The sequence below is a fragment of the Canis lupus genome, chromosome 15, assembly GCF_003254725.2.
Source record: "Canis lupus dingo isolate Sandy chromosome 15, ASM325472v2, whole genome shotgun sequence".
NCBI lineage: Eukaryota > Metazoa > Chordata > Mammalia > Carnivora > Canidae > Canis > Canis lupus.
Genome location: NC_064257.1, coordinates 16,410,941 through 16,432,642, shown reverse-complemented (window position 1 = coordinate 16,432,642; position 21,702 = coordinate 16,410,941). Strand labels below are relative to the sequence as shown.

At 44.5% G+C, this 21,702-nt stretch overlaps 1 protein-coding gene and 1 long non-coding RNA gene across 16 annotated transcripts in view; one reads left to right on the top strand and one right to left on the bottom strand.

Annotated features, from left to right (window-relative positions):
* ST3GAL3 (ST3 beta-galactoside alpha-2,3-sialyltransferase 3) overlaps positions 1–21,702 on the top strand; it is a 198,136-nt gene that overhangs the window by 103,771 nt on the left and 72,663 nt on the right. For 12 of the 15 annotated variants that reach the window (XM_049094074.1, XM_049094072.1, XM_049094078.1 and 9 more), the window contains one exon: positions 16,938–17,030. The exons of the other annotated variants lie outside the window; for them this stretch is intronic. In XM_049094074.1, coding sequence (XP_048950031.1) covers positions 16,938–17,030 — 93 coding nt within the window. The remainder of the gene's footprint in view (positions 1–16,937; positions 17,031–21,702) is intronic. 15 annotated transcript variants of the gene reach the window in all.
* On the bottom strand, positions 2,778–10,996 carry LOC112642632 (uncharacterized). The gene is made up of 2 exons (XR_003125355.3): positions 10,889–10,996; positions 2,778–2,988 (listed from the first exon to the last, which is right to left on the bottom strand). It is a non-coding gene; the product is annotated as an uncharacterized LOC112642632 (long non-coding RNA).

The window sequence follows — 21,702 nt, the reverse complement described above, 5'->3', positions numbered from 1 at the left end:
CAAGAGGATACAAGGGATCCTTGGCTGCGTGGGGAACACAAGAAAGAGCACCCTTCCATCAAACAGGGCTGGAGAGGAAATGGGATTTTCAGAAGAGACCCAAGTTTCCATGACAGCAGCAGATGGAAGCGATGGTCACTGAAGAAGCCGAGGATATATAAGGGACAACCCAGTGGAAAGTTAGAATAGTGAGGCCAGGAGAAATGACAAATGGGGCCGAGAAAAGCAAGCAGAGAGCAGTGACTTGAGCAGGAGGAGACCAACAAGGACATAATTGAGGGACTGAACAAGAATATCCAGGATGTGAGGCTGCCCCAAGATTGCCCAAGAATTAATCTCACCTTGTCCCCAGAATGGGGAGGGGGGCCATGGAGGCTCTCCGTGCGCTCAACTCCAGCTGGGTTGATGATACCTCTGGTGGGGGAGGGGGAGCAGTCTGGTTTCTGGGGAGGCTCAGGGTTCTCCTCTGGAGGGTGCTGGGGAAAGGCTCAGGGCTACAGGCTGCTGCCCCAACAGTGGGGTAAGCGTTTCTTCACTTATTCAGCCAATTTCTTGAGCAACTTGAGTGCATCAGGCAGTGTTCTGTGCTCTGAGAGTATCCCGGTTGAACACGATGGTCATTGAACCAAACGTGTAACCAATAAGTAAAGTTTTCAATATCTTGGAAGATTAACAGATGGCCTGGAAGAAAATAGAGCAGGATAGGCAAATGCTGGAGGAAAGATTTTAAGTTTGAACTTGAGGTAGTCAGGGTAGGCCTCATTGGAAGGTGATATTTGAGTCAGGCCTCAAAGGAAGAGACGGGGTTAGGCCCACCAGTATGGGGGTGCAGAGCATTCAGCACAGGACCCTGAGGAAATCTGTTATGAGGAATGGATGGCAGTGACACCAGGAGCCAGGAATGTGCCTGTTAGTCCGGTGGAGAGAAGAGCCACCTGGAGCCTTGAAGGAGCCAGCCCCTGGTATCCAGGTGTGCGTGTTTCCTGAGCTCACGTCAGCCTTCGGGGAGCTGATTTGGTTAAATGGAGGTTCCGTCTGTTTCAGCTGAGTGTAGGCAGGTGCTCTGTGCTCTGGGAAAGCTCCTGTCTGCTGCCACAGTGTGGTGTTTTATAGTCACTATGTGGGCGAGAGCTTGGGGACTGCAGTGCTCAGCCTACTTTCATAAGGCATTCTCTGTGAAGACACAAAGATACAAAAGCCAAAACCAACCATTTTTAACCCCCAAAGGCTTGTGAAAATCAAGCCAACTCTGAAAAGCCCATAAACCTGGGGCAGCCTAAAATAGACCCCAAGACCTAGTTTTCTGTTTCCCAAGGAGCCTGCCAAGTTCCCTGTGGCTACACCGGGCAAGTGTTTATTGAACACTTACTATATGCCTCATGCTGTACTTGGTGCTTTCTGCATTACCTGTCCTCACCACGGCCACTTGGAAGATGTCACCAGTCCCGTAGCTTAGATACCGTGTCATCTGAAGCTGTTGACTCCCAAATGTATCATGCAAGCCTAGTCCTCTTTGCCTGTACTGCAGACACGTTTATCCAGGTGCCTCCTTAACATGGATGTTTAGGCATCTCACACTTCACATATCTAGAACCAAACTCCTGATTCACACCCCTTGCCCCAGTACATGGTGACTTCATCCTTCCGGTTGCTCAGGTCAAAAACCTTAGCATCACATCTTTGACACTAATCATCAGCAAAGCCTATTGGCTTTACCTTGAATATCTCCAGATCCAGCTGCTTCTCTCTCCCTCTCCCAACATCACTCTGTCCAGACAGCCACCATCCCCAACATTATTGCACTCCTGGTTGTTTGCACGCTTGTTTCCCGGTGGTCCAATTCCACACGGAAGCCAAAATGATCCTGTTAAGTGCAAGATAGACCTTGTTTCTCCCGTGATTAGAACTCTCCAATGGCTCCCCATTTCTCTTAGAATAAGGGCCAGAGTTTTTATCACACTCAACCAAGGCCCTTCCATAGTCCCGACCTGTGTTTTCTTACCCCCTCCTTGTTTATTATGCCAGACTGGGCTCCTTGCTGTGCCTCAAATACTCCAAATATTCCCACCTCGGCCTCTTGGCATTTGCCCATTTCTTTGTTTGGGATGCTCTTCCTCAGACATCTGCGGAGACTGCCTCACCTTTTCAGACCTTAGCTCAAATGTCCCTTGCCTGTGCCATTTATGGTAATAACTCTAACCTCCGTTGGCATTCCCCATCCCCCCCTACCGTGTCATTTTTCTCCAGTGTCTTTCATTGTCAGCTATCTATGTTTTGCCTAATTGTCGGTTATTCCCTCCCACTAGAGGGAGGGCAGGTGGAAGGAATTTATCTGTTTTTTTCTCACTATTATTTCTTAGCACCTAAAACGGTGCCCAGCTCTTGGTGATTGCTCAGTAAATATTTGTTGAATTAATGAGTGAATGAATTGGTGGACAGTTCTATAAAGTAGGTGATATTTAAGTGCATTTTAACAAATGACAGCATCGCCGTAGATAAAATTTACCCGCATTTACAGAACTGTGGGTGATCAAGCCAGCATTCAGACCCTCTCCTCCCTGGCTCCTGACTTCCTACCCGTCCCACTATTCTAAAGAGCTTTCCCATCCCCACTGCCCCCCCTTTTCCCCCCAAATTCTAAGTGAGCTTCATAAAGGCAGGAGGAATGAATGTCCTGCCCACAGATGTATTCCCAGGTGCCTCGTACACTGTTCCTGGTGCCCAGGAACTAATTAATCAGTAAGTGTTAACTCAGTTAAGGACAGAGGAAGAGAATATAAGGCAGACTAACACCATCTTTAATAACAAAACCCAGGCCCCAGGTCTCAATTTTGGAAGATTTTGGAGGAATGGGAAGTACAGTGATGAGAACTGCCACGTGGCCCTGTCTTCAGCCCCGAGTGTCACTGTCTCCCTCAGGGTCTCTCACTTCCAGACTGCTGCCGCCACCATCACGATGACTCTAGAGAGCACAGGTTCTCTTTAATGCTTTAAAAAGGAAGGAGAGAAAACAACAACAAAAACCTTTTTTCTTGGTTCCTTTAAGCAAAGCTAAAAATATTTCACTAAAGATGAAAAAGGGGACAATAGAAAAATAAACCCCGAGAGCATAAGAAACCCAAAAAACTCTGTAGTTTGTGGTCTGCAAACTACAGAGTTCTGTTTCTTCTCTTGATGGCTCAAGCCAGAGCCATACTTAGTTCACAGCAGGAGAGCACAGCATTGCAGAATTTGATGGTGCTCTTTGCTTCACAACTTCTAGCTTGTTCACAACCCACGGTTCAAAGACTTCCTCCTATACATCTCGATACCTATGTGATCAAGACCCAAAGAGCCACATTCCTACTTTGTAGCTCACCTGGAGATCTCAGCCCCTTAAACTGGACTGCAGATTGGAATCACCTGGGGAGCTCAAGAAATTACCCATTCCTGCATCCCACCCCGTATAGACTCTGAAGTCATGGAGTTGAGGTGTAGCTTGGGTATTGGGGTTTCTTAAGCTCTTCAGGTGAGTCTGATATGGTTCCAAGTTGAGATTCCCTGCTCTGAAAGATACTGTTCTCTGTCTGAGGAACTCTCCACTTTCCCAGGTAGTTGATACCAGAATAAACTCAGGTTTGAGGGGAGAGCCCTGCCGACACACAGGAGTCTGTCTACATACATTGTCTTTCAACCCAGGTCCTCACCACCCAGAGATTCTTCTGATTTAGCAGATCAGGAATCAGACATAGGTGCTTTAATGTTTAAAAGTTCTCTCCGGTAATTCTAACATCCCAGGATGTTGAGAACTGTGGGAGATAGCCTTCAAGCCCATCACTGTAGTCAAATCTGAATATCGTACTAACTACTGCGGAATGTAGCAGTAGTTATATTAGGATAGTGGCATTGTGGGTACCTTTTTTCCTTTGAGTTTACATTTCGTGTGTTTTCCTCATATACATTTACAATGAAAAGACATATTTGAATATATTCTTTTCTGTAACTTTTTTTCTAACTTCCGCAATGGTCTCTACATCTTTAAACACTACTTTCAAAAATCTATTTTATATTAATTTTTGGTTACCAGTCCTTTCTCTAGCTTTTTCTTTATGGCCTTTTAAAATCTGAATCAGTTGAAGGGTTTCCTATGCATTTTATTGGCCTATTTAAGTATCTCTTCCTTATCTGTAATTGAAATAAATATTTGTGTAAAGACTTAATATCTGTCTTTGCTCTGCTGTCAAATCCCCAGGAGGTCTGAGGGTGAGACATGTTAAGTCTGGAAGAATGGGCAGACCAAATCATGCAGGGCTTTTTTTTTTCTTAAGATTTTATTTATTCATGAGAGACACAGAGCGAGAGAGAGGCAGAGACATAGGCAGAGAGAGAAGCAGGCTCCACGCAGGGAGCCCGATGTGGGACTCGATCCCGGGAACCCAGGATCACGCCCTGAGCCGAAGGCAGATGCTCAACTGCTGAGCCACCCAGGCAACCCCGTGCAGGGCTTTCTATAGAACAGTAGTTTAGGCTTCATCTCGAGGGCTTCATCTCAAGGGCAGACAGTACAAGTTTAGGCTTCTATTTGATATTGAAGTTTTTTTTTTTTTAAGATTTTATTTATTTATTCATGAGAGACTCAGAGAGAGGCAGAGATACAGGCAGAGGGAGAAGCAGGCTCCCTGTGGGGAGCCCGGTGCAGGACTCAATCCCAAGACCCCAGGATCACACCCTGAGCCAAAAGCAGACGCTCAACCACTGAGCCACCCAGGTGCCCCCCACCCTTTTTTAAAGATTATATTTATTTAGCCATTGAAGTGTTTTAAGCAGGTGAAAAACATATCAGTTTTGACCTGTAGGAAGATGACTTTGGCTGTAGGAGGGTAGGTGGATTGGAGAGGACAGAAGTATAAAGAGAGATAGTACATAGTAAAGAAGTAAAGGACAGAAATCAGTAGAGAAAAATCAACAAAACCAAAAGCTGGTTCTTTGAAAAATCTTAATAAAATTGATAAACCTCTAGCCAGGCTAACCGAGAAAAAAGAGAGAATATACAAATGAGCAATATCAGGAATAAAAGGTGCATTATTACTACTGATCCCATGGATATTAAAAGGATAATGAAGGAATATAATTAACAACTCTGTAAAGGCACATTTAATAACTTAGGTGCAATGGACCAATTCCTTGGAAGGTACAAACTACTAAAACTCACACAAGAAGAAGTAGATCATCTGAATAGGCCTGTATCTACTAAAGAAATTGAATCGAAATTTAATAACCTTCCCAAACAGAAAATACTACACTTAGTTGGTTTCACTGGTAAATTCTATCAAACATTTAAGGAAAAGATGTCACGGGTTCTCTATAATCTCTTCCAGGAAATAGAAACAGAGAGAACAACAACAACAACAAAAAAGAGAGAACACTTCCTAACTTGTTCTATGAAGCTAGCATTATCCTAACACCAAAACCAGATGAAGACATTATAAGAAAGGGGGACACCTGGCCAGCTCAGTTGATAGAGCATGAGACTTTTTTTTCTTTTTAAATGTTTTACTTATTTATTCATGAGAGACACAGAGGCAGAGACAGAAGCAGGCTCCCTGTTGGGAGCCCCATGTGGGACTTGATCCCAGGACCCCAGGATCACGCCCTGAGCCAAAGGGAGGCTCTCAACCACTGAGCCACCCAAGCATCCCAAGCATGAGACTCTTGAGCTCAGGGTCATGAGGTTCAAGGCCCACGTTAGGTGCACAGATTGCTTTTTAAAAAAAAAGATATTATAAGAAATGAAAAAACTACAGACCATTATCTCTTGTGAACATAACAGAAATCTTCAACAAAATATTAGCGTTTTGAATCCAACAATGTGTAAGAAGAATCAACACTACGACCAAGGGGATTTATTCCAGGTATGCAAGCCTGGTTCAACATTAGAAAATTATGTATTCCATCCCATCAGCAGGCTAAAGGAGAAAAATAATATGGTCAAATTTATTAGATACAGAAAAAACATTTGATATAACCCAATATCCAATCATGATTTTAGGAAAAAAAAAAAAAACTATCAGCAAGCTAGTAAAAGTATAAGGACCACCTACAAAAAATTTGCAGTTAACATCATACTTCATGATGAGAAAACTAGATGTGTTGTCTCCAAATTGGGAAGAAGCAAGAATGTCCCCTTTCTCCATTCCTTGACAGTATTATACTATAAGCTCCAGCTAATTCAATTTAAAAAAAAAAAGAAAGAAAGAAAAGGAGAGGAACTAAAAGGGTTAGAGATTGGGAATGAAGACATAAAACTGTCTTTTTTTCACAGATGACATGATTGTCTATCTAGAAAAACCCAGAGACTTGCCAAAAATCTCCTGGAGCTAATTAGCAATTCTAACAAGGTTGTAGGATACGAAGTTAATAATATACAAAAGTCAGTTGTTTTCCTATATTCCAGGAATAAGCAACTGAAATTTGACATTAAAAACAGTGTCATTAAGGAAATACTGTGACAGTGGAGGCAGAGAGTGGAGTGATGTGCCCACAAGCCAAGGAACGCTGAGGATTGACAGCTGCTACCAGAAGCTACAAAGGAGCACAGAGCAAAGTCTCCCTTACAGCCTCTAGGAGGAACCACTTGAGGGAACCCCTTGATTTTAGACTTCTTGCCTCCTGAACTGTGAGAGGATAAATTTCTGTTGTTTTAGGCTCCCTGGTTTGGGATAATTTGTGGTGGCAGCCTCAGGAGCCTAATAGTGGGAGAAAAGAAGTGCCAGGCAGGGCACCAGCTGGCACAGTCCTGGGGGTGTCAAGATGTCTACTCTGCCTTAGATGAAGATTGCCCATCAGAGATGCCCAGACCTGCGTACCCATGTTTAATATGGTTATGACAAGTATGACATGTATTTGTTTCTTAATACGTCATAATACTAGACTGTGAACCTCTAGAGGACAGTCAAGTCCTGTGCTTTAATTGTTCCAGTGCAAAATTTGGATTAGCAGAAACAAATGAAACCTATGTTAATTACTAATCGTATACTGCATGCCCACTAAGCACCGAGCCTTATATACATTATCTCTTTGAGACCTCACCTCTAAGGTAGGTGCCATTATTACCCGTTTTGCAAGTAAAAACTCAAGCCTTCAAAGAATTGCTGCATCTGGGAAAATAAAAAGAATAGCTCACATGTAAAAAAAAATAAAAGTAGGGATGCCTGGGTGGCTCAGCGGTTGAGCGTCTGCCTTTGGCTCAGTGTAATTCCGGGTCTGGGAATCAAGTCCTGAATTAGGCTCCCTGCGGGGAGCCTGCTTCTCCCTCTGCCTATGTCTCTGCCTTTCATTCTGTGTCTTTCATGAATACGTGAATAATATCTTTTTTTTAAGTAAAAAAATATATAAAAATACAGGATAATTTTATATTAGCATACGCACGCAACGAAAGACTTTGGTATAAGTCTAACTACACACACACCTACTAGCCGAGGTTTGGAGACAGCCAGGGGAGTTGGAGACGATAATCCAAGTAAGAAACATAAAAGGAACAATTTTTGCCTCATTAGATTAGTAAAATGATAATTCAGATGATCCAGAAATAGTAAAAGCAGAAATCAAGCATTAAAACAGTAGGAGTAGTTAACTGACATTTCTGTAACCTTTAAAAGAATGTTTTAACCTACATTGTTATAGGAAATCATTTGGTCTTTCCATCCATTCTAGAAAATATGTATTATTATAGCTATTGTAAGAGTTGAGGAAACCAGTTACTTCTTATTGGAGGTTATACAACTAACTAGTAAGTGGAAGAGCTAGCTTCTTAAACTCAAGTCTTTTTACCTTTATGCCCATTGTTCTTCATACCAAAGAAAGCAAGGGCTTTGGTGAGAGCAGAGGATGAGTTTTAGACTCAGTTTGTCTTGTCAAAAATGAGAATAATACTTACCTTAAAGTAGGGCTGCACCAAGGGTGTGCAGAGCCCTGGCTAAATATTTTTAAGTAGCACCTCTGGTATATAAACACATTGATGGGCCCATGTGAGATGTAATGATTTACTGATGAAGATTTAGAACAGTGGGGAAAGAAGATGAGAAAACTAGATGTGGTCTCAAAGAGATAATGTATATAAGGCTTGGTGCTTAGTAGGCATGCTTATGTATTTGTTTATTATCCGCTCAGTACACATGAAAGTTCTTCACAGTATCCAGACGCCACCTCTTTCTGTTCTGGTTCAGGCTTCTCTTTGTGGATTTTATTGTCCAGGGCATCACTCCTGGCTAATTCACACCTTCTACCACAAGAAAAAAAACTAATAATACTGTTATTATTCATAGTGCCTTAGCTCTCTGGAACTTGTGTTTTTTTGTTTTTTTTTTTTAAGATTTGTTTATTTGAGAGAGAGAGAGTGCACATGCACATACCAGCATAAGGGCGGGTGGAGAAGGTGGGGTTGCAGAAGGAGAGGGAGAGAGAGTCTTGAACAGACTCCCTAAGGAGCATGGAGCCTGACATAGGGCTGGATCTCATGACCCCAAGATCATGACATGAGATCAAGAGACAGCTGCACAACTGACTAAGGTACCCAGGAACCTGCATTTGAAAAACTTCAGTGTCTGCTCATAATAAAAACCCTCAACAAAGTGGGTATAGGGGGAACTTACCTTGACATAATAAAGACCATATATGAGAAGCTCATAGCTAACATCATCCTCAACAGTAAAAAGCTGAAAGCTAAAAAAAAAAAAAAAAAAGCTGAAAGCTTTTCCTCTAAGATCAGGAACAAGACAAGGATGTCCACTCTCACCACTTTTATTCATCATAGTATTAGAAGTCTGAGCCAGAACAGGGAAGAAAAAGAAAGGCATCCAAATCAGAAAGGAAGAAGTGAAAGTATGTGTATTTGCAGATGGCGTGATATATAGAGGAGATTTTAAAGACCACCAAAGACCATTAGAACTGATAAACGGATTCAGTAAAGTTGCGGGATATAAAGTCACTACGCAAAAATGAATTGCATTTTTATACAGCAGTAACTATCAGTAACAGAAATTCCTTAAAATTCCATTTACAGGGGATCCCTGGGTGGCTCAGCGGTTTAGCGTCTGCCTTTGGTCCAGGGCGCGATCCTGGAGTCCCGGGATCGAGTCCCACGTCAGGCTCCCGGCATGGGCCTGCTTCTCCCTCCTTCTGTGTCTCTGCCTCTCTCTCTCTCTCTCTCTCTATGTGTATCATAAATAAATAAATCTTTAAAAAAAATTCCATTTACAGTTGCCTCAAAAAGAATAAAACCCCTAGAAATAAATTTAACCAAGGAGGTGAAAAACCTGTACACTGAGGACTATAAGACTTTGATGAAAGAAATCGAAGAAGACACAAATAAATGGAAAAATATTCCATGTTCTTGGATTGGAAGAATTAATATTGTTAAAATGTACATACCACTCAAAGCAATCTACAGATTCAATGCAATCCCTGTCAGAATTTATCATTTGAAATTTTACAGTGTTAAAAATAGAACACATCTTCCAACCATGTCTTCTCTTGGACTCTACACCCTGCATGCCTGGATCTCAGGGCTTTACTGCCTTAGAGAATTATTGTAAAGCTAAATGAAATAATTAGGTCAACTATTAGCATATCGTTTATGCTCAGTAAATGTTAGTTTCCCTGTTCTTCCCACTACCACCCTGAAAGAGGATGTGGTGTGTGTGTGTGTGTGTGTGTGTGTGTGTGTGTGTGTGTGTGTTTAAAGAAATGAAATGTAGGGCAGCCTGGTGGCTCAGTGGTTTGGTGCCGTCTTCGGCCCAGGGCCAGATCCTGGAGACCCAGGATCGAGTCCCATGTCGGGCTCCCTGCATGGAGCCTGCTTCTCCCTCTGCCTGTGCCTGTGTCTCTCTCCCTCTCTCTCTGTGGATCTCTCATGATTAAATAAATAAAATCTTAAAAAAAAAAAAAAGAAATGAAATATAGAAACACAATTGAATTGGAGCATTTGCAACAGACCCCTGATGGAGAATCACTGTGAGCATTGCCTATACAGCTCAGGCTAAAGGACTTGCAAGAGCTTACTGGAGAGGAGAGCATCCTCTTGGCCAAAATGAAATAAGTGACATGATTCTGGAGACAAAGATAAACTGCAGTAGCATCAGGTCCAGAATCACTGATGGAATAGCAGAATGGCCTGGTTTGTTGAAAAGGTTTTACAGTGCACAGTAAGTAGCAAGAGCTGAAAGGCAAGTCCTCTAGAGCTGAGAAATATCACAAATTCCAGATGTCTCAGATCAAGGAGTCTCTCTGCCTTAAAGCGATGAAAGAGACATAGGACAATGCTGCCAAGTTTATTATAGATCACCGTAAGTGGGGCAAAAACCGTATGGAAGCCCCAGCCGGCAGTGGAGTTCACAAGATGGGTTGGCAACTGCCAAATGTGGGTGAATGAAGAGACTAACGATGTGAAGAGCCAGCAGATCTGTAATTATGAAGTCAGATGGAAGAGGCAGCCAGAGGAGAGAGAAATTATCCTTAAGGAGAAGAGTTTCATCTCACAGCTTGAAAGGACCTATGGCCGTAGTTAGTAGCCTTTCTTTTGTTAGTCTACTTCAGAAAGAAATAAAAATGAAAATATTTAACAACAGAATAGGATTACGAAAGCTAACCTAACCTGCATCTGCCATTTCCCAAGTCATGTTCCAGAAACAGATCTCTAGTAATTGGAGAAATGCATCTTCATCAGGGAAGTTAGGATAGCACTGAAGAAGCAGTGGTGGGACCAGCCCTGGGCTGAGGATTCTTACTGGTGTGTTCAGGCAGTTCCCTCTGACAATAATATTGGCTATTTCTGATTAAATTACCATACTTGCTTGAAGGGACACTAATATTTATTAACACACTGCTTATCAAGCAGTGTGCCAGGTGTTACCTGCGTGGTCTTGTTTCATTGTGAAGACCAGTTCCTGAACTGGTGAACTAGGGGCTGAATGAATGAGGAGACAGCCAGGGGCTGATCTGATTTCAGTCCTCTCTAAGAAGGTTCTAGAACTTAGATTATTGCTCACAAGATGCCCACCACTGGCCTGTAGGGAGAACCCTCAGAGTCCCATCTCCATTTCCCCCCAGCCATCACCATCTCTCCCTAACACTTTGTTAATTGTACTTCCAACCAGTCAAGGTAACCAGTTGAGTTCACTCCAACAAACGTTTTGTTGGGTGCTTACGTACTCTATCCCATGCACCGTTCTGCTATGCACCATGCTTAGTTACCATGGTCTAGGATAGAAGGATCATTTAAAAGGACAGTTCCTGTTCAGTGTAACCAGTGGGAGGCCATAACCAGGTCCTGGCCATTGCTGGGTCCCTAATCCCAGGCCAGTGTCTGGCACACAACAGCAAGGCTGTTACAGTCACCATGTATTGAGAGAAAACTAAGTGCCAGGCATTATACTAAGCACTTTATTCTCTCTCTCTCTCTCTCTCTCTCTCCTTTTTAAATGAGTAATTATAGCAATTTTATTCAAAATCACCCAAAACTGGAAGGAGCCAAGATATCTGTCAAGGTGAATGGATGCACAAAGTTTGGGGCATCCATACAATTAACTAATATTCAGTGATAAAAACAAATGAACTTTAGGCTACACAAAGACCTGGATGCAATTTATTTTTGGTTGTTTTGTTGTTTTGTTTTTGTGTTTATTTGTCATGTCTTTAAAAACAATTTTAATTCTAGTTAGTTAAAAGTACTTTATTCTCAACCTAACCTTCAATATGGTTGTATGAGTATCATCCCAGTTTTTAAAGATGTGGAAACGAAGGCACAGAGCAATTCAATAACGTGCCCAAAGTCGCACAGCTAGGAAAGGGTGGAGCCAGGACACAAATCCAAGCAGAGTGACTCTTTTGCTTCTAAATGTTTTGTCGAGTGAATGCATGAATGAATGAATGAATGAACAAATGAGAAGGAGGAAGAGAAGGAGACGGGAGAGAAAGAGAACATGGGAACAAGCAAGCTAAGGTGGAGCTGGCTGGGCGAAATGGGGTCTTCAGGCAGGTGGGTTGGTTCTGCTGGGGATGGGAATGTTGCTTAACCGAATGTTGCAAAGATGGCCAGGGTGGAGGGTGAGCAGAGGAAGGCCAGCCCTCCTACTTTGTATTGGGTCCTTTTCTCCACCCCACCCCCAACCCCTGCCACCTCCTCCAGGACATTTGTCCTACAACTGTCCCATCTCTGCCACATCAGGAGTTTCCCTCTTATTCCAACCAACTTACAAACATGCTCAACTGTCTTTTAACCTCAAAAACATCTTTCCCTGCTTCCTCCCTCCAGCTGTTGCTCCATTTCTCTGTCTCCCTTTATAGCAAAAACCATGGTCTCTATTCCATGACCCCACTTCTTCTGTTTTCTCTTAAAGCCAATGAAATCGGCATTTCACCCCCACTCTCCAGTGAACCAGCTCTTGTCAAGGTCAGGAGTGACCTCCCCATTGCCAAAGCCAGCTTTCAAGCCAGTGGCCACATGTTACCAGGCCCTCCAGTGTGTTGTTGCAGTTGGTTCCTCTGTCCTTCTTGGGACACTTCCTCACCTTTGGCAACTGACAGAGCACCTACTTACTCTCTCCAGAAGAGTGTTCTGTCCCATACACTGCCCCTTCCAGCCTCTCGCAGCCTCCTCACCTCCCAAACATTGATCCCTAAATGTTCCCTCCCACTGGCCATCATTCAGTGACCCTCTGCAAAGACAGGATCCAAACTGGAGCGAAGCATTCAGTCTCCGTGATCTGGATGCCTGCCTCTTCCACCTCATGGTTCACATAGCCTTCGTGTGGTGCTCTAGAGGACAGCCAGCCCCTCCAAGTGTGCTTTCTCACCACATCCTCCCAAGATCCCTGGGAATTAAGTGGTTCCCATTTGCAGATGAGGAAGCTTGAGAATCAGATTTTCCATTACTTGCCCAAGGTCACACGATGTGCCAGTGTCCTCTGTGAAAGTTTCTCATTCCAGATCCTATGCTCTTCCCATTTGCCACCCGTTGCCTGGCCTGATCCTTCAACCCCGTGCTCCTGGCTGCAGCAGCTGAATGGAAGTGTGGTTCCTTCTCTTGGGTTCCAGTCTGTCTATCTGGATTTCCTCTTGAGTGCAGTGGTTCACACTCTTCACCCCAGGGGCTTGGTAGTCACGTTTGCAGGACAATGGGTGCTCTTACTGGTTGAAATGCTAAATCTCCCGAAATGAAAGGCCAGCTGGAGAGTATGAGAAGAACAAGGGCTGAATGATTTGATCAGACATCTGTGGGGCCCTCCTGGCATTTGGAGTGTGAGTGCCTTAGAGAAACTAACTATTCTGGCCTGAGGGAGTTGGCAACTGTTAATCTTGGTGGTTTTGACCGCTAACTGCCCTAGAGGTCCCAGCCTGCTGGATGACTCAGACTCCCCAACACTCCCCCTATTCTTCTCTCCCTGGGGTAGTCAGAGGCCATTGCTAAGGCATTTTAATTTGGTAATAACTTGACCTGGCCCACTGTCCCCGGGGCTGTATGTTTTAGGAGTTACTGTTGCTTTCTCAATGGGGGGTTGATTTAGAGCTGCTCATCCTCCACCTCTGGCTACCTTGCGCTCTCATGGGAAGAGCCTTCCCGGCTGGGTTCTGGCTTCCCAGTGCCTCCTCTTCCCCATGAGAGATTACCTGAGTCCTCGGACCTTGGACTGCCTGTGGAGGCCGAGAAAAATTAAGGTCATTCCACCTTAAGTTCAGCGTTAGCACAAGTACAGCCATCTCAGGCCCTGTGAATAAGAGCTGAACTTTACCTTACTTCAGTTAAGCCCCATATTAGAATGAGAACAAAGCTCAGAATGCCCTTAGCAGGAAATCCCATATCAGAAAGACAACAGAGCTCAGAGAATCCCATATCAGATCTTAAGAGACTCCCCCACCCTTTGCTCCCATATTGGAATGGAAAAAAAAAAAAAATTCCTCCACTCCTTCTGAAAATCCCCTAGACCAGCCCATAAAAAACCCAGCTGTAAACCACTTTGGGGTCTAAGTCCCTGCTCCACTGTGTCGGGTACACTTGGACCCAAGCTCAAGCTTGCTAATAAACCCTCGTGCGCTTGCATCAGTGTCGGCTCCTTGGTGGTTTCTTGGATTCACAATCTTGGGCACAACACTGCCCATGGTCCTTAATCCTTGAAGCACCTTGCCACAGGTTGATGGTATAAACTGGAGAGAGGAAAGATGTGGCCACAGGCTTTTCTCTTGTTGTATATACATTTCTGTCTTCAATGCGAAACTTCTGGAATTCAGAAAGAACACAGAAACCCACAGTTAGAAGGCAGGCCCACAGATGGTGGGGGACTGGGAGACAGGGATATGAAGGACTCAGGACATCTCGGTGCTTGGGGCGTACTTTCAGAGCGCGGTGTGAGGCCTTCGTGGTCCTCTTCTCTGCCCCTCCCCACCAGCCCTCACCACTTCTGTGCTAGCCAAGGACTCCGTGCCTCCCTCTGTGATCCACACTGCACAAGTCTACCAAGGCTGCCACTTGACGAGCCTTCTGATCTTGGTTAGGTCTCTTCATTTTTCTGAGCTCATGTGTAAATTGATAACTCATGGCCACCTACTCACATCGCTGCTGAAGAAGTAACAAAATCTGTATTTCAGTCACCGTGCCCTGTCTGAGGGCTTCCCGCAAGTTCATGAATTGTCCCGAAGTTTTGTATTTTGTTTCGGAAATAACAGTTGTTTACATAAGAGAGTACTGTTACGTAAATTCTCTTGTTAAACCTTTGACTTTCTTTTTTTTTTTTTAATTTTTATTTATTTATTTATGATAGTCACAGAGAGAGAGAGAGAGGCAGAGACACAGGCAGAGGGAGAAGCAGGCTCCATGCACGGGGAGCCCGACGTGGGATTCGATCCCGGGACTCCAGGATCGCGCCCTGGGCCAAAGGCAGGCGCTAAACCGCTGCGCCATCCAGGGATCCCTACCTTTGACTTTCTTTTGCCTACCAAATAAAGTCTCTAACTCTGGCTTAGCCCTTGGCATTGGCATTTGCATTTCTGGCTTTACATTTCATTGTAAGAAAGACTTAAAAAAAAAAAAAAAGTAGATTTCTAGAAGCAGGGGCACAGGGATGCAGAAGAGTTTGTCTACATTGAGTGAGCAGTTACTCTGCGCAGGGCCCTGGGCTAGGCCCGCAGGGGCACATGAGTGAATCACACAGACACATCGTGGTTTCTGGAGAGCCAGTGTGGGCGGCAGCCCCCTCCCCGCTGGCCCTGCCCCTGCCGCACCCAGTTCCTGCAGAAGGCAGCCCTGAGGGGAGACCTACCAGGGGGCCCCTGGTGCCGCAGAGCAGCATTGGCCGCGGGCCCAAGGGGGGGCAGGGGGATGGGCCCAGGGACTGGCACCCCGCCAGGGCTCCCTCAGGTGCCCCAGCACGCACGGCCTCCAGCCTCACAGCCCCTGCGTGTGTCCTGTCGTCCCAGCGTGCTTCTCTCCAGACTGCACTGGCAGGGGTTTGGGCCGCACGGCAATGACTCCAGCCCCTCATCAAACACATAAGGACACTGACGCCCTAGTGACGTGACTGTAGTCGCAGCCACAAAGCCAGGCTAGAACACCCACGTCTTCAGAAAAACATCCCGCAGATGGTCAGCAAACACTCTGAACTGTGGGCTCCCCAGGTGGTCTTGTTTTTCAGGACAAGCGCAGTGAGACTGTATCAGAGTCATTTTGTTCCTTCAGAAAACTTTCTCGGTGTCTTCTGTGGGCCCATCTCTGTGCAAGGTCGTGGGGATGCAGGGTCAGACCAGGCCCCGGCCATGGGAATGCACAGTGTAGGGGGGCAGACGTACTAGCGGCAATTACAGTAGCGTGTGGCAGCGCCTCTGGGCTGGGCCTGTAATGTGGGGGGCAGGGGCACGGGCCGTGGGGCATGGGGAGCCACTTAGCCCCACCTGAGGGTCAGGGCAGGACTCCAGTGAAGGTGAGATCTGAGCTCGGTTGCAAAGGACGTGTAGGCAGAGCCAGGTGGTGAGGGATAATGAAGAACGTTCCAGGCAGAGAGGATAGGAGAGCAGGAGAGCATCTTCAACTAAACATCTAGTTGTTACAGCAACAGCCCCAACATTGTCTGACTCCGCTCAGGCCCCTGAGAGTGGTTGCCACTGTGTGTGTGTGGAGAGAGCAGAGGCAGGCGTGGCCGGCGTGTCGGGTCCCCCGATGAGGCTTGGAAGGGCAGTGCCCGCGACTGTCAGAGCCTGGGTGGCTCTCTCCCTGGGTCTCCAGGCTCCATGTGCCTTGTCCGGGAGCCTGGACAGAGTTCCTCACGTCCTTGGTGTTGAGTTGAGCTTGCTGCAAGGAATCTGTGCAAAACCCAGTGAGTTCCTTTTACCAAATTCTTTTTTATTTTTTTTATTTATTTTTTTTATTTGAGGGCAGCCTGGGTGGTTCAGTAGTTTAGCGCCGCCTTCAGCCCAGGGCATGATCCTGGAGACCCGGGATCGAGTCCCACGTCGGGCTCCCTACATGGAGCCTGCTTTTCCCTCTGCCTGTGTCTCTGCCTCTCTCTTTCTGTGTCTCTCATGAATAAATACTTTAAATCTTAAAAAAAAAAAAATTATTTGAGAGAGAGAGAGATCAAGCAGGGGAAAGGGCAGAGGGAGAAGCAGGGATCCTGGGCCTCTGGGATCATGACCTGAGCCCAAGGCAGACACCCAACTGACTGAGCCACCCAGGCGCCCCCTTTGACCAAATTCTACAGAGGGGCCTTGCTCATTTATCTATCTATTATTCCTTTAGGGTTTTTTGGTTTGGGATTTTTTTTCCCCCTGAACCCTTGTTGTGGAAAAGGGGCTGAAAGGCTGATTATAGACAATGAAGCTTTATTCAAGCTCTTTACCTACAGCTCTTCAAGAATGAACACCACTGACTGCTCTGTACCCGGCAAGCTGTGACTTTCCTTCTCTCCCCATAGGCCTGCTGAGTTAGCCACCAAGTATGCAAACTTTTCAGAGGGAGCTTGCAAGCCTGGCTATGCTTCGGCCTTGATGACTGCCATCTTTCCCCGGTAAGTGCTTCTGTTTCTTTCCACCGCCCAGATGGCCTGGTCCATGGCCCAGGAATCAGAACCCCAATGCTGCATAAGTGATGTGCTCTGAGCATGCGAGATTCTGTTGTAACTCACTCACTGTGTCCTTGAGTCCAGGGGTGCCTGGAAAGGACTTGTTTTGGGTTGGTTCCTACCTCAGTCCCGCTCTATGTCCTTGCTCTACCGTACTCTGTCCTGCCTCTGGGAGCTTACACCTGCCAGCCTGTTTCTTTGGAGGGGAGGGAATGGGTTGAACCTGTGTGGTTGCTCCTTGGAAGCCAGGTACCCGGAGGCAGCCAGACAAGGCTACCCAGCACAGAAGCTCCGAGCCGAGCTGTAGTATCAGAACTACCCAGCTTCAGGGAAACATACCCAAATAAAGCAAGAAACAAAGAAGAGTTTCAGAGGCTAGCTGTTCCAGCACCTCCTCTCATTGTCCATCTTGCATTCTGGAGTTCCTGATTTCCTGATACCGGGCCTGCTGAAAGAAACTGTGCCAAACCCCGGGAGTTCCTTTTACCACTGCTGAGGGGCCTTGCTTACATATCTGCCTTTTCCTCTCGAGTTTTCTTTCCATGAAGCCATAGTGTAGAGAAGGTCCTGACATGCCAGGATGGGTTTGTCTGCAGCCTGGAGTGCAGTGAGACTGTCGGGGTCATTTTGTTCCTTCAGAAAGTTCTTGTAGTGTCTGACTTAGAGGGGCTGGAGGAAAGACTGCCCAGGAACCTCTGGGAGATGGGATGTAGGACTCAGACCGCAGAGGAGCCCTGGAAGTGGCCTCTTGGGGTGGGATCTGTTCACTGGGGGAACAGCTTGCATCCATGCCTGAGCAGGGTGAGGTTAGGGCACATAGTGTGCTTGCAGAGGAGTGTTGAGAAACAGCTTGCCTGAAATTAATCCAGAATATGTGGTTTTTATGCTTCTTTTTCTTTCTTTCTTTCTTTCTTTCTTTCTTTCTTTCTTTCTTTCTTTCTTTCTTTCTTTCTTTCTCTTTTAAAATTTTTTTATTTTTTTAAGATTTTATTTATTTGAGAGAGAAAGAGAGGGCATGAGCCAGGGGAGAGGCAGGAGAGAGACAAGCAGACTCCCCACTGAGCAGGGAGCCTGACTCGGGGCTCGATCCCAGGGCCCTGAGCCAAAGTCAGACTCTTAACCTATTGAGCCACCCAGGCAACCCACTCCTTTTCTTTTTCTAATGTGAGTGATCAAGCTTAGTTCCTTGTCAAAAACGGGGGTCTGCTGGCTGAATATCTGGTTTCCAGATAGGGATCTCTTTGTCTAAGGTCTGCCTTCCGACTTGATTCCAAATAACTTTCTTCCCCCAGCTATTTATTGAGCAGCTCTAAAGTATCTGGTGCTATGTTCCATGTCCTTATACATGTTTTCTAGGGCTTACTTGACTCAGTCCCCTGGACCAGATGCCTGTGAGTTTTCCTTGACCTGGATATAGATGTGGTTTGTTTTTTTGGCTTTTTCTAATCGAAAGTAATACAAGCATATGGTTAAATAATAACTGAAAATATGTAAAAGGGCATACACTCCTGCTCCAGATCCCTGCCCCAGAGACTGCCAGTAGTACCATAAATAGAAACATCACATACTTATTATTTTGTATCTTGTTTTTTATTCCTAACAATATATGTTGGAGATTATCCTCTTATCAGCATATATGATAATCTTATTTGTTTAATGATTGTATAACATATGATTGTATGGATATATTATAATTTTTTGAAAGTAGGATTTATTGAAGCTTAATTTGCATACAGTAAAATTTACTTTTTGGTGTAGTTGTAGGAGTTTTGCTAAATGCATACCTTTGAGCAACTACCACAGCAGTCCAATAGAACATTTCCATCATCGGCTCCTGAAAGTTCCATTGTTCTGCTTTGTAGTTAACCTCTCTCCTGACCCCGAGCCCCTGACAACCACTGATCATTTCCTGTTCCTGTAGTATTTTCAGAGTGTTATATTAATGGAATCATACAGTCGAAGCCTTTTGAGTGTACCTCTTTCATTTAGTAGAATGCATTTGAGATTCATATGTGTATCGTGTGTATCTGTTGTTCTTTTTTTTTTTTTTTTAAGGTTTTATTTATTTGAGAGAGAGACAGCAAGAGAGAGCTTGAGCTGGGGATGAGGGAAGACAGTAGTGGAAAGGGCAGAGACTTGAGTTGCGCACACCAAGCCCCCCGCCCCCTGCTGGGCCAGGAACTCCTTGAGGCTTGGGATCTTGTGTCGCCTGTATTTGCATTTCCTGGGCCCCAATCACAGTATGCTGGGTATATAAGCTGGCGTCCAGGAGGCACTTGAAACACAGAGGGCTGGATATAGGCATCTTCTTTACCAGAGCCGCGTTCTGGTATTCTTGGTCTTTTTTTTTTTTTTAAGATTTCATTCATTCATTCATTCATTCATTCATTTATTGAGAGAGAGAAGAGAATGTGTGAGCACAAGTGGGGTGAGGGTCAAAGGGAGAAGCAAGCGCCCTGCTGAACAGGGAGCCCCATGTGGAGCTCGATCCCAGGACACTGGGATCATGACCTGAGCTAAAGGCAGATGCTTTACTGACTGAACCACACAGGTGCCCCCAGTTGTTTCTTTTTATTGCTGAATAGTGTTCTGTTTTGGCATCAGGGTAATGCTGACATCATAGAACAAGTGAGAAAATACTCCTTCATCTGCAGTTTCCTGAAAGTTTTGTACAGAACTAGTACTGTTTTTTTTTTTTTTAAAGATTCTTTTTTTTTTTTTTTTTTTTATGATAGTCACACAGAGAGAGAGAGAGAGAGGCAGAGACAGAGGCAGAGGCAGAGGGAGAGGCAGAGGGAGAAGCAGGCTCCATGCACTGGGAGCCCGACGTGGGATTCGATCCCCGGTCTCCAGGATCGTTCCCTGGGCCAAAGGCAGGTGCTAAACCGCTGTGCCACCCAGGGATCCCCCTGGTTTTATTTTATATTTATATTTTAAATGACTGATAGAATTTACCAGCAAAGATATCTAGGGCCACCTAGGTTTTGTATTAAGAAAATCCCTTTGGGGCACCTGGGTGACTCAGGTGGTTGAGCTCCCAACTCTTGGTTTCAGCTCAGGTCATGATCTTGTGGGTCTTGAGATCGAGCCCTGGGCTCCACAGTCAGTGGGAATTCTGCTTGAGATTTTCTGTCCCTCTCCCTCTGTCTCTCCTCTCACTCACCCATGCTGTCTCTCAAATAATAAATAAATCTTAGAAAAAAAAATCCCGTCGTGGGAAGGCTTTTTAAATTAAGAATTACATTTCTAAAAAAAAAAAAGAATGAAGAATTTCATTTCTTTATTAGATCTAGAGCTTTCTTATTTGTATTCAGGTTTTCCTGTTTCTTCTTTGGTAGTTGTGCCAGACAAGGAATTTGTGGATTTCATTGAGTTATTGAATGTATTGGCTTACTATGCTTAATATTGGTAATTTATGTATTTTCTCTTTTTTTCTTAGTCTTTCTGGTTAGAGGTTTATCATTTTTATTGATCTCATAGAACTAGCTTTTGGGTTCATTGGTTTTTCTCTTTTCATTTTTTCACTATGATCATTGTTTTCTGCTCTCACCTTTATTTTTTCCTACCATACGCTTTATTGGGGTTAAATTTGTTCTTTGTTAATTGAGATAGAAGTTAGGACCACTGATTTGATTTCTTGATTCCTTGATTTCGTGCTATAAATTTCCCTCTATAAACTGTGTCAGCTACATCCCACAAATTTTGATATCATATTCTTATTTTCTTTGCGTTAAAGATATTTTCTAGCTTCACTTGTGATTTCTACTTTGACCCATGGGTTCTTTTGAAGTGTTTTGCTTAATTTCCAAATATTTGAGGTTGTTCCAAATATCTTTGTGTTATAGATACCTGGTTTACTTTTGTTGTAATCAGAATATTTTCTTGTATGATTTTAACACTTTGAAGTTGATTGAGACCTGAGTTGTGGGATAAACTATGGTCTGTTTTGATAAATATTCAGTGTGCATTTAAAAGTTTTCTGCAGGGGATCCCTGGGTGGCTCAGCGGTTTGGCGCCTGCCTTTGGCCCGGGGCGCGATCCTGGAGTCCCGGGATCGAGTCCCGCCTCGGGCTCCCGGTGCTTGGAGCCTGCTTCTCCCTCCTCCTCTGCCTCTCTCTCTCTCTCTCTCTCTCTCTCTATCATAAATAAATAAATAAATATTTAAAAAAATTTTTTTTCTGCAGTGATCGAGTAGTCTATAAATGGCAATTAGATTATACTGGTTGATTATTTCAAGTTTCCTACATCCTTACTGATTTTTCTGTCAGTTATTGACAAAGGGATGTTGAAGTCTTCATTTATTAGTTTTTGCTTCACATATTTTGAGGCTGTGCCACTAGTTTTTATACATTTAGGATTGTTATATTCCCTTGCTGTGAATAGATTCCTTCAATATTTTGAAATGTCCATTCTTCTCTGGTATAATAATCTCTGTTCTGAAATCTTCTTTGTTTGATACTTATGTAACTACTCCAGCCTTTTTAGAGTTAGCTTCATTGTGCTTGAGGTTTCCCCATACTTTTACTATTGTGTGTGTTTGTGGGGCAGCATATGTTTTTGTTTACCCTTGAGCCTCAGAGAAGTTGGTTCTCAGGGCTGGTTCAATTTAGAACTGGTC